The sequence below is a fragment of the Rana temporaria genome, chromosome 10 (assembly GCF_905171775.1).
Source record: "Rana temporaria chromosome 10, aRanTem1.1, whole genome shotgun sequence".
In the NCBI taxonomy this organism is placed as follows: Eukaryota; Metazoa; Chordata; class Amphibia; order Anura; family Ranidae; genus Rana; species Rana temporaria.
In genome coordinates this window covers 98,173,528-98,186,635 of record NC_053498.1, presented here as the reverse complement: position 1 = coordinate 98,186,635, position 13,108 = coordinate 98,173,528, and the positions used below count along the sequence as shown (strand labels likewise).

Sequence of the window (13,108 nt, the reverse complement as noted above, 5' to 3'; positions counted from 1 at the left end):
TTACAATGGAGGGGGGTGCCATAGGCTTTAAAAGGCTTAAAAAAAGGGTGGGCTCTGGGCGCAGAGCACACCCACTTGTGTGGCAATAGCAAATGAATATTCGCTATTGACACACTGATCCTCCTCCAGGCCAATCAGGAAGCCCCTATTGACCAGGGAGTCTTAGGACTTCCTGGCCAATCGTGTCTCAGGGCACACTTCCTGTGTGGTTGGGAGGAGGATGTACCATTGTGTGCTCTGGGGAGCGGCCCGGCTCTTCCTTCCCCCTACTGCAAGGTAAGGCACATTCAGAGTGTCTAGTGTCTCCCACGGCAGACACTAACATTTTAATCACCAGCCACCACTGATCAACTTCTGTACAACTGCCCTGTTGGATTTTTGCCGCTCGATCAGCACTGATCAGAGTATTCTATGTCAGACGTAGCGCGTACTTAGCATGACGTCAACCGCTTCCATCCAATGAGACGGAAGCAATACGAAGCTCCGTTCTGTGTTTATGAGCCAGTGCAGATCGTTTTACACATGAGTGTGACTTTAAGCCCTCATGCACACTGGACGTTATAATTAAATTATAAAAACGCCAGTAGCTTTGCAGTGAGTTTTTCAACGTTCTTGCAATAGCATTTTTTTTAGCTTTTTTTTTTGCGTTTTTCAGCGTTAGTGTTTTTTAATGGTTTTGAATATTCTCTAATGTCGTGTACACACGATCGTTTTTCCCGATTAAAAAAGTCAGATGGACTTTTTCAGCGGAAAAAGCGATCGTGTGTGGGCCCCATCAGACTTTTTTCCATCGGTGTAAAATATAGAACATGTTTTACATTTTATTCCATCGGAAATCCGATCATGCGGCATAAGTGCTCAGCTGCCAATTAATTTGTGTTTTATCTATTCTGTTTGCTCCGATTGTACTTGTTGCTAAATTATAAGCTCAGTGCGGAGGATTTCCCCATGCACATGAGTGGGTGGATGGGTGAATCAAGTCAGTTTTTTTTTTTTTAGTTCAACCCGCTGGTACAAAAAAAAAAAATGACTAATCTATGGGCTGCTTTAGATCTACTAGCAGATCTAGATGCACAAATTGAAGCCAAACTCCAGCAAATACTTTATTAACTGTTATGCCGCGTACACACGATCATTTTTCGGCATGTAAAAAACGTTGTTTTTAAAAAATGTCATTTAAAATGATCGTGTGTGGGCTTCACATCATTTTTCAGGTTCAGAAAAACGAAAAAATTCTCGAAACATGCTGCATTTTTTAACGACGTTTTAAACGATGTTGTTTTTCGGTTGTAAAAAATTATCGTGTGTGGGCTAAAACGACGTTAAAAACCCGTGCATGCTCAGAAGCAAGTTATGAGATGGGAGCGCTCGTTCTGGTAAAACTACCGTTTATAATGGAGTAAGCACATTCATCATGCTGTAACAGACAGAAAATCGCGAATCGTCTTTTACTAACACGGAATGAGCTAAAGCAGCCCCAAGGGTGGCGTCATCCGCATGGAACTTCCCCTTTATAGTGCCGTTGTACGTGTTGTACGTCACCGCGCTTTGCTGGAGCATTTTTTTTAAACAATGGTGTGTGGGCAACGTTGTTTTAATGATGAAGTTGGAAAAACTTTGTTTTTTCTACATGCCAAAAAACTTAGTTTTTTTTTCATGCCGAAAAATGATCGTGTGATCGTGGCAATCACAGTTGTAGCACTACCCCCGGAGGAGCGGCTGGTTTGTTTTGGGTGGCACATTTACTTCGTGGCTCTCCAAATTCCTAGGGGTGTATGGTGCATATTGCAGCAGTAATGGAATGTCTGCGACAAGTGTATTTTTTGTGCTCTTTATTACCCAGCTGGGTAAAAACAATAAACTTGTGGTGAAAGGATAGAGTTGAAGGAAGTAGGAGAACAGCAGATTCAGGCGTAGTATAGGAAACAGTCCTGCTCCCATGTGTAACACTTTTTGCGCCACTCCTGCCTGAGTGGACTTAGTGTACCCGGACAGGCCTCTCTCACTGACCTGGCAGCCGGAGCATCACTCGAACCTTTTTAGGGAAAAGTCTCTGCCACAGACCCTCCTGGAATGAACTCAGGGAGAAACCTCTGCCACAGGCCCTCACTGATTGTGCTTACGGAGACGATCCTCCTTGAATAAATTACGCCTGGATCTCCTTCTTCTAGTCACTCAGGTACCGACTGACAGGTGATCAATCCTTCAGTGTCCGGCTACTTTGATCCCCGGTGGTTTGTCGAGATCCTTTTGGATCGCCAGCCTCTCAATGGCTCTCCTCAGATGGACTCCCCACCGAACAGCTCTACCGCTTGGGATCTTCAGAAATGGGAACACAGTCGACCACTGGGCTCCCCGCCACAGCTTAGATGCTCCGGACCAACATGGTCCTGGAACCAGGAACACCGCGTGGCACGCGCACCCTGGCCAGGTAGGCCATAATGCCGGGGGGCGCCGTGGTGCAGTCTCCCTAAAGGTGGGTGCCGCACATGGTGAAGAAGACGACCCAGACTCAATGGCGTCTGCCCCATAAATACCCTCTCCCAGCATGCCCAGCGAGGAAACTCCCCTCTGATTGGCTGCTGGGAAAGAGCACCCAAGTCTCGACTTTACTGCTGTCACCTGTTGTCCTGGGGTGGAACTACACCCCAGGAACAACAGAATGAGCCCACAGCACAGCCAAGCTGAGACAGAGACCCTATTTTGAACACAATAATCTTGATCAAAGTTAACTAACACTCTGATCCCACTCTAAATGTAAACAGCACCGGTACTTGGAAGTAACCAGGCGCTACACAGTGAACAATTTTTTTCATTTTGGAATAAAGGTTTTACATACAGGTATATAAATAAAACCACCCCTGTCAGTTGAAAATAGTTTGTCTCATCCCTGTAACTGATACATCTGCCAGACAGCTAAAACAACAGACTTACTGGCTGGCTCAACAAATCAAAATAGAAGAAAGAAAGCCTAAATATTAAAACAAATGTGTCCATCACATCTAAGAATTGGTAAACTGCAATATAATAAATATTTGCTTTTGCATTTATTACCGCTTTAAACTTCAGCTAATAAAAGGACACGTATCGGTAGCTACAATCGTTTTGTATTATGCAAATAGTAAGCAAAGAAACATAATAAATTATAAAGACAGGTTACACAATGCAATGTTTAGACTTGCCCAAAGTAGCCTTCTAGGATATATTCTAAGAAGATTAATTGTTGACTAACTATTGTTCGGAATCGTTACAAATAAAATAATAAATGCAGTCAAATGACATAACCAAATTAGACTTTATCTAGATGAGTGGTTGGCATATAAAAAAGGGTTTACAGTGGTATCAGTGTGTAAAGGTGAAATAGGATGCCAATATACTGTAATCAAAGTTGAATTCCATACCAACAACTGAATATACAGATGAACTACATGAGAGCTATTTTACCTGCCAAAGGATTTGTATTTCTGTACACCTGGTCCTGACTTTTCACAGCTCTGCCACACAGCACAGCCCTGTCTGCCAGAATAGAATACCTATTTTTTTCTGCTACAGTTAAAGCAGATCTTTTACATCAGTTACAAAATTTGCTTATTCAAGGTTCTCCCCCCCCCCCCTCCTAAAATGCTGCAAAAAAGAACCTGTGATGGGAAAAAGTTATAATATACTTGCCTTTCCATGACTCCTGTAGTGCAGGCAATGACATCCTCCTGCTGACAAGAAGAAATGCTGAGTAGTCCAAAGCTGCAGCACAGTGCACAATTATCCAATCCTGAGATTTGGGTAAAGCCTCGTACACGCGCATGGTTTTCTCTGCAAGAACCAGCAAGAAAACTGCTGGCAGAGCTTTCTTGCCGAGTAAACCGTGCGTGTGTACGAGGCTTTGAGGTTTCTCGTCAAGAAAACTGACCAGAATCTAGACGAGAAAAATTGAGAACCTGCTCTCTATTTTCTCGTCGTGAGATTCTCGGCAGTGTTTTCCTGCCGAGAAACCAGAGTGTGTGTGTATACTTACCTCTCCATGGAAACCCCCGCATGCTCGAAAATGACTTTGCACGTCGCTTCCAAGGCATACGTAGGGTGAAGCAAGATTGCGGCGATGGCACCGAACGTGACAAGCGCATGCTTGTCATAGTCGATGACGTCACCGCGTTCGTGCCATTCGAAAGAATGGCGGTTCTTTTGAATGGTGTGTCTGTACACTCGGCCGGAGAGAGATTCTTGCCAGGAATCTCGTCAGGAAAAACAACGTTTTTTTTCCTGACGAGAATCTGGGCCGTGTGTACAGGGCTTGACTCTGTATTCTCCATATTTGCCTGGAAGGAGGGTGATGTCGCCCTCACCAAGGTGCTGCAGAAAGAAGTCAGGGAAAAGTAAGTAGGTTATCTAACTATTATGTAAGAGGCTGATAACAGATCAAAATCAGGTACTTACTAGGGATGAGCCCGATCGATTTGAACATCCGGTGTTTGCCTGTTCGCCGAACAGCGAACATTATGCAGTGTTTGCGGCAAATTCGAAAGCCGCGGAACACCATTAAAGTCTATGGGACACTAACATGAAAAATCAAAAGTGCTCATTTTAAAGGCTTATATGCAAGTTATTGCCATAAAAAGTGTATGGGGACCTGGGTCCTGTTTTTTTTAGGAACAGTGATTTTAATAATGCTTAAAGTGAAACAATAAAAAATAAATATTCCTTTAAATATCGTTCATGGGGGGTGTCCTTAGTATGCCTGCAAAATAGAGCATCTTTCCCGTGTATAGAACAATACAACAGCAAAATTACATTTCTAAAGGAAAAAATACATTTAAAACTGCTCGAGGCTATAATGAATTGTCGGATCCCGGCAATATACTGTAGATAAAAATCATTGAAAAAACACGGCATGGGTTCCTACTCCCCTAGTCCATTACTAGACCCTTTGGGTCTGGTATGAATATTAAGGGGAACACCGCACCAAAATCCATACCAGGTCCTTCAGGTCTGGTAATAATATTAAGGGGAACCCTTCGCCAATTTTTTTTTTTAGCGTAGGGGTCCCCCCAAAATCCATACCAGGCCCTTCAGGTCTGGTATGGAATTTAAGAGGAACCCTGCACTAAAATAAAAAAATAATGGCATAGGGGTCCCCCCAAAATCCATACCAAACCCTTATCCGAGCATGCAACCTGGCAGGCCGCAAGAAAAGGGGGGGGACAAGAGAGTGCCTTTCTCTTCTAAACCATACCAGGCCACATGCCCTGTGGTCCCCCCCCAAAGCACCCTGTCCCCATGTTGATGTTTTCATCGTATATGTCACCTCCTGGTCTCCCAGCTGAGCTCCCACTGCTGGGAGACACGTCTGCGGCACTGTAAGAATCCAAATCCCCAACAAGTGGTTGGGATTTGGATTTTCACGGCCCCCCTATCCTTGCACCCTGAGGCGCTTAAGCCGCCTCATGGTAATACCAGCCCTGCACATCAGCAATCACCATTCATCCCATGCTCAGAGGGCATGTATTACCAACTCCAAAAAAATGGATTGCCTAAATCCATCAATGAGCTGAGAGTTGTGTGTGATCCTGACAGAGGTTTTTTTTATCCACACAGGGAGCCAGGATAGGAGGGGAGTGCATGGTGAATTTTACCGCCCCCCCCCATACTGGCACCATAAAGCGGCTGCCTAAGCTGCCTTATGCGAGCGCCAGCTCTGCCTTTGATCATACCCCAAGGACACCAATGCTCCTGCCCCTCTCCCTCATTCACTTTATCCCGTCTCCTGTTTCTTATTCTATCTGCTCTCTCCATACATAAATCTGCACTGCACACATCCTTGCAGCCTCCCATTTGAGCTCTGGGCATCCTGCCTGTCTTGACACCCTTTCTATCCCAGCTTGGTTTTTGTATCTCTTCCAACTGTCCTGTCGCCATCATGCAGCCTAGCACATTCTCTGCAGTCTTTTAAGCTGGCCATACAGTAGATGAGTCATTTGTTTTTTGTTCAGGCCAGGGGACCTGATGCTGTCAGAATACACTGATCTGACTGTACTGCCCACTGAATGGGAAAAGGAGGATCATTTTTGCTGGGATACAAAGCATTGCAGCTGCAGTATGTGTATACCCCCATATAGCTGCCTTTGCAGCTTGGGTGGATGGTAAAATGGCCACTCAACCACCTTTTTTTTACCGCCCTCCAACCAGGCCTTGGGGCTTGTTCACTTGGATGGGTGGGGGCAGTAAAAGCAGGAGTATGAGCTGCAGTTTTACCACCAATTAGACACAGATGGCAAACCTGACAGTGCATTTAAAACTCCTTTACTCTTTCCAACATAAAAAAAAAAAAAAAATGTTTAGGCTTTATATATATGTACATAGGAAAGTAACTTTAACAAGACAGGAACATCTTTATCTAAAACAGGTGGCTAAAAATATATCTATAGAAGTATCGCGTCATAAGCCTTATGGTAGAGGAACTAGCTAGCAGGTGTCCCTGCTTTGGCAAACCTTTATCTGTTTTGGACCTCTGAATGGATGTGGCATTACGTACAGTTGGCCAAAATATATATGGGCTGGAACAATATACAGTATCTCACAAAAGTGAGTGCACCCCTCACAGTTTTGAAAATATTGCATTATATCTTTTCATGTAACAACACTGAAGAAATTACACTTTGCTACCCACCATTGTGTCAGCTCCGTTGTCTGCTGGATCTTATATACCTATGGGGCGTGGCCATCTTATGACATCATCCAAAGACCACACCTCCTTGTGACGTCATTGATGTGTGACAAGGTTTCTTTGGGGTGGGGTGCTCACTCGATTTTCCCCTACCTTTCCTGGCCTGTCAGTCAGCATGCTCAGATAAGGGTCTAGTATGGTTTTGGGGGGAACCCTACTCTGTTTTTTTTTTAAATGTTGGGGTGGGGTCCACCTTCAAGATCCATACCAGACTCAACGGGCATGGTATGTATCTGGGGGGACCCCATGCTGTTTTTTCTGATAAATTTGGTGTGAGGTTTCTTCCATACCAGAAGCAAAGGAATAGTTTTGGGTAAAAGGACAAGTTGCAATCATCTCAAAGTCGGATCAAAGTTGAATCCTGTTCATTGAAGTCGGACATGAAGTCGCAGGACAAATTTGGATCGGAAGTCATGCAACGTTCCTTTGTCAGAGCACACAGTAAGTGCATAAAAGTATAGTATAGTACCTGATACATTTTCAGTCATCATTTTTCCTTGTCAAATAAAGAGAGATTAAGGTGCACTGATGCATGAAGGTAAAAAAAAAACCTTCTGTGTTCAGCAGCTCTCCCTACTTACATGAGCCCCATTCCAATCCAGCAATGTAAATGACAGCCTTAGCTCTCCCTGGTCTCTCCCTCCTCATTGTCTGAGACAGCAGCGGTAGTCATTGACTCCTGCTACTGTCAATCACATTCAGTGAGCCAATGAGGAGGGACTTGGGGTTTAGAACATCTGCCAGACCTTTTTTGCTGTTGGTGTCAGGCACTTCTTGTTGAGTTGGCAGATGTAAGTCTCTTCAAAGTGGACACCAGTAACAATAAAAACCTAACAGATATTTAACCCTTTCTCACTCTATCCAAAAAAGCTTGGCCTAGCGTTAAATTGATGGTGGGTATGATTGGTGTTATTGAACACATTACAGGACTCAAATCTTTTAAACTTCTTTTATACTTCAGGTGACAGTGCTGGAGGCCAGTAACCGCATAGGAGGTCGTGTACAGACCTATAGAGATCCAGAGGGCTGGTATGGAGAACTGGGACCCATGCGTATTCCTCCATCTCACAGGTATTTAAAAAAAGCTCTTTTATATTGATAAAAAAAAATTTTTATTTTACATATAAAATTCATCTTTGTACTTTCTGATAATTAAAAACGAAGTTTGCCACTTCCTAGAGGATTCATATTTTCACATTAAAACCCACACTATATAATGTTTCACTCTATTAATTTGTGCAGAGATTCCAGCTCTTTCCCAGAAAACGTTATTAACCTTAGTATGTGAAATACGTAAAACGTGCATTTGTTCATTTTTACAGGCTTATACGGGAATTTATTCGTCAGTGTGAATTGCAAATGAACCCTTTTATCATATCTAATGAAAACAATGTATACTTGTTCAATAACATAAGACAACTGCAAAAGGATGTTGCTAAGAAGTCAAACCTGTTTGGGTTTGCACTGACCTCTGAGGAAGAAGGAATATCCGTTAAAGACCTATTTTCTAAAGTGGCATTCAAGGTAATCATTGTGTCTCAGAAAATACTATGTCCCCAGTACTGGTTCACAGTCATGGATAGCAGGGAGCAACTACTGCCCCTATCTAGGGGTTTTGGGAGCTCTTGGGGGTGAAGAGATGTGATGACAGGAGTACAGTGTATATCCAAGATAGAACAGAACAGAAGAGCAGGTGTAGGATCAGAGCAGTCAGATTATACATCATTGGCAGGTATTGACCAACTAATTTCATCAGACTGCAAGAACCAGAAACACCCACTCTTCAATAAAGGTATCGATGGACTTGTGCGGAAGGACAGCTCCCAATATATATATATATATATATATATATATATATATATATATATATATATATATACACACACACACACACTGGCCACTTTATTGGGTACATCTGTTAAATTGTTTGGTAACACAAATTGCTAATCAGCCAATCACATGGCAGCACCTCAAGGCATTTATGCATTCTAGACGTGGTAAAGAGGACTTGCTGGAGTTTAAACCGAACATCAGAATGGGGAAAAAAGGGGATTTAAGTGACTTTGAACGTGGTATGGTTGCTGGTGCCAGATGGGCTGGTCTGAGTGTTTTAAAAACTGCTGATCTAGTGGGATTTTCACGCACAACCATCTCTAGGGTTTACAGAGAATGGTCTGAGAAAGAGAAAATATCCAGTGAGCGGCAGTTGTGTGGACAAAAATGGCTCATTGATGTCAGAGGTCAGAGGGAAATGGGTGCACTGGTTTGAGACGATGAAAAGGCAATAGTAACTCAAATAAGCACTCATTACAACCAAGGTATGCAGAATACCATCTCTGAATGCACAACACTTTGAACCTTGAAGCAGCTGGGCTACAGTAGCAGAAGACCACAAGGGTGCCAAGCCTGTCAGCTAAGAACAGGAAACTGAAGCTGCAATTTGCACAGGCTCACCAAAACTGGACAATAGAAGATTGGAAAAATGTTGCCTGGTAGGGTCAGAATTTGGCATAAACAACATGAAAGCATGGAGCTATCCTGCCTTGTATCAACGGTTCAGGATGGTGGTGGTGCATTGATGTGGGGGATATTTTTTTTTTTGTTTACAAACGGTTTTTATTATGAAAAAGGTCAAGATATAGGAAAATTACAGTGGTAATATATATACAAGTGTATTCATTCTGATAGTACATTATACAAGAGAATTGACTAATCAAATGAAAATGTACATTGTGCTTATGAGCGAACAACCATTTACATATTCAGAAAGAGTAATAGTAGTTAACACGCTCGGTTTTCTCGGCAAGAACCAGCAAGAAAACTGCTAGCAGAGCTTTCTTGCCAAGTAAACCGAGCGTGTGTACGAGGCTTTCAGGTTTCTCTTCGGGAAATCTGGCCAGAATCTCAATGAGAAAAATAGAGATCCTGCGCTCTATTTTCTCATCTGGATTCTTGTCGGCCTGTTTCCTGACGAGAAACCCGAGAGTGTGTATACTTACCTGTCGCCGTGGAAACCCGTGCATGCTCGAAATGACTTTGGCGCATGCGCGGTAGCTTCCACGGCATAGATAGAGTGAAGCAAGATGGCGGCGACGGCATTGAATGTGGCGTTACCGCGTTCTTGCCTTTCAAAAGAACCGCGGTTCTTTTGAAAGGTCTGTGTGTACACTCGGGCGGCAAGAGATTCTTGCCAAGAATCTCGTCGGGAAAAACAACGTTTTTTTCCTGACGATATTCTGGCCTGTGTGTACAAGGCCTTAGTCTTAAACAAGAGATGAAGAATCACAAAGAATCCATTTTTTTATGTATATGCATGGAGTCATATAATGTATGATGTATCCTTTCTGATAATTTAATGAGAATCTGTGGCCAGGGTACATTAGAAGAGCGACAATTAAACGCAATTGCCCAGTGGATAGAGCTAAATAAGGTATGGATTAATCTAGTACTAACTATTGGTATATCTTGTATGGGAGAGAATAAAATACATATTTGAGTTGTTAATGGAATCTTTGTAGGAGATATTTTTTCTATTATAAGACTTGCATTATGCCAGATGTTTTTTAAATGAATGAATGAATGAACTTATATAGCGCAACACATGCGAACTTTATTGCCTCTGGGCGCTTAAATGGGGGCAATCCCAAAATATATGTAGTAGTGTCCCATGAGTGGGGCAGCCTCTAAAACAGAGTGGGGATGTTGATGGGTAAAATGAATTGAGTTTGGCAGGGGTGAGATACCATCTGTAGAGCAATTTAGTGGCTGATTCTCTAATAGTGATTGTTTTGGTGCATTTGTGTAGATCTGTAAAGATTGTGTCCCATTGTTCAAGGGAAAGCGATATATTTAGATCTGATTCCCATTGTTGCATGGGGTGTGATTTTTCTGGCATATTGAATTTGTTTAGGTTTTTATATATCTTGAAAATGAAACCCTTGTCACGTGGGGACTCTGGGGAGAAAATGCAAACCTGCTCGAATTGTGAGAAGGGGGCGTGGAGTATGAGTGAGTAATATTTTTGGTAGAATTGTTTTATTTTTGTATAATTATCATATTCTGTAGGTGCAAGATCATATTTTGTTTGTAAGTTAGTGAAGGAGTGGAATGAATTGTTGTGGATAAGCGATTTTAGATTTGTTAGATTATGTAGTTTCCATATTTTTAATTAATTTTGATCACTATCTGGGGGAGCGAAGGGCGGATCACCTAGAAAGGAAGCTAGGGGAGGGACAATGGAGGACATGTTAAACTTAGTAACATGTCTGTTCCATAATTGAAGGGTGCGAGTGACAAATACATTTAAAGGTCTTATTTTCTGTGGTGGAGTAGTCTTGGACCAAAGAAGTCCTTGTAGGTGGAATGGGAGGATAGATTCTTCCTCGATGGGGCATACCATTGGGCTAATTGAGTGAATCTGGCTGATAGGTAATACAGCCAGAAGTTTGGGATATTGAGGCCTCCTTTTAGTTGTGGTCTGAACATAAGGGAATAGCTAAACCTGAGTTTTTTGTTTTGTCAACTGAATTTATTGGTCTCTCTCTGAAGAGAATCCCCCCTTATTTAGCAACATTAAAAATGCACTCAAATTATGGTCATCATACCAGATTTCATTTCAGGAAGAATAGTGGATCACTTTGCTGTATTCTTTATGGTGGAAATCAATTTGATAGGACTAAAATACAAATATTACACCCACGCTTAAACCAGATATATAAAAGCCGTTAGCAAAAATGTGTTGATCACAAATACTGTATTTATTGGCGTATAACACTCACTTTTTTACCCTGAAAATAGAGGGTGAACTGTGCCTGCGTGTTATACGCAGGGGGCTGTGAAAAGTTTTTTTCCTGAGACTTCCCTCTTAACCACTTAAGACCCAGACCTTTATGCAGGTAAAGGACCTGGGCAGTTTTTGCAATTCGGCACTGCGTCGCTTTAACTGACAATTGCACGGTCGTGGAATGTGGCTCCCAAACAAAATTGGCGTCCTTTTTTCCCCACAAATAGAGCTTTCTTTTGGTGGTATTTGATCACCTCTGCGGTTTTTATTTTTTGCGCTATAAACAAAAATAGAGCGACAATTTTGAAAAAAATGCAATATTTTTTACTTTTTGTTATAATAAATATCCCCCAAAAATATATAAAAAAAACGTTTTTTTCCTCAGTTTAGGCCGATACGTATTCTTCTACCTATTTGTGTTAAAAAAATTCACAATAAGCATTTATCGATGGAGATAGTTTTATTCCCTTTTTAATTTTTTTTTTTTACTACTAATGGCGGCGATCAGCGTTTTTTTTTTCGTGACTGCGACATTATGGCGGACACATCGGACAATTTTGACACATTTTTGGGACCATTTTCATTTTCACAGCAAAAAATGCTATAAAAATGCATTGTTTACTGTGAAAATGACGGTGCAGTTTAGGAGTTAACCACTAGGGGGCTCTGTAGGGGTTATGTGTGACCTCATATGTTTTTCTAACTGTAGGGGGGTGTGGCTGTAGGTGTGACGTCATTGATCGTGTTTCCCTATATCAGAGAACACACGATCAATGAAGCTACCACTGTGAAGAACGGTGAAGCTGTGTTTACACACAGTTCTCCCCGTTCTTCAGCACCGGGGACCGATCGCGGGACTCCAGCGGCGATCAGGTCCACGGGTCCCGCGTCCGCGGTCATGGCGAACCACGGCTGGGCACTTAAAGAGGACGTACAGGTACGTGCTTGTGTCCAGCCGTGCCATTCTGCCGATGTATATCTGCAGGAGGCAGTCCTTAAGTGGTTAAAGTTAGGGTGCGTGTTATACACCTGTGCGTGTTCTACACTGATAAATACGGTAGATAATACATCAAATGAACCTTCAGAGCTAAAAACAATGGGCCAAATTCTCAAAAAACCTGCCTAACTTAACTTTCAGCAGTTAAGTTACACAGGCGTTAAATTTCTACCTAAGTGCCCGATCCACAAAGCACTTACCTAGAAATTACACGCCGTGTAACCTAAGTGCCTCCGTCGCAAGGCGGTCGTCTGATCGAGGGGGCGATTCCTATTTAATTGAGGCGCGCTCCCGCGCCGGACGTTCGGCGCATGCGCGTGACATCATTTTTCCCGACGTGCATCGCGCGAACGTACTTTACGCCAGGCTTTGTGGATCGCGACGGGACAATAAAGTTGCGTCGGGTAAAAAAAAAAATACGCGCTGGGAAAAAAAAAATCGAAATTTTAAAAAAAACGCGGCGATCGAAAAAAAGGTTTGTTTTTACAAGGTCTAAACAGTTTAGGCCTTGTAAAAGCATCCCTAATTTTACGCATGCAAAACGTAACTTACGCAGAAAACACAAAGCTAAAAAGCTTTGTGGATCTGCCTAAGTACTCATTTGCATACG

General features: G+C 42.5%; 1 protein-coding gene across 1 annotated transcript in view; it reads left to right on the top strand.

Annotated features, from left to right (window-relative positions):
• LOC120915365 (L-amino-acid oxidase-like) overlaps positions 1 to 13,108 on the top strand; it is a 54,381-nt gene that overhangs the window by 15,660 nt on the left and 25,613 nt on the right. The window contains exons 3-4 of the mRNA XM_040325794.1: positions 7,680 to 7,789; positions 8,041 to 8,242. Coding sequence (XP_040181728.1) covers positions 7,680 to 7,789; positions 8,041 to 8,242 — 312 coding nt within the window. The remainder of the gene's footprint in view (positions 1 to 7,679; positions 7,790 to 8,040; positions 8,243 to 13,108) is intronic.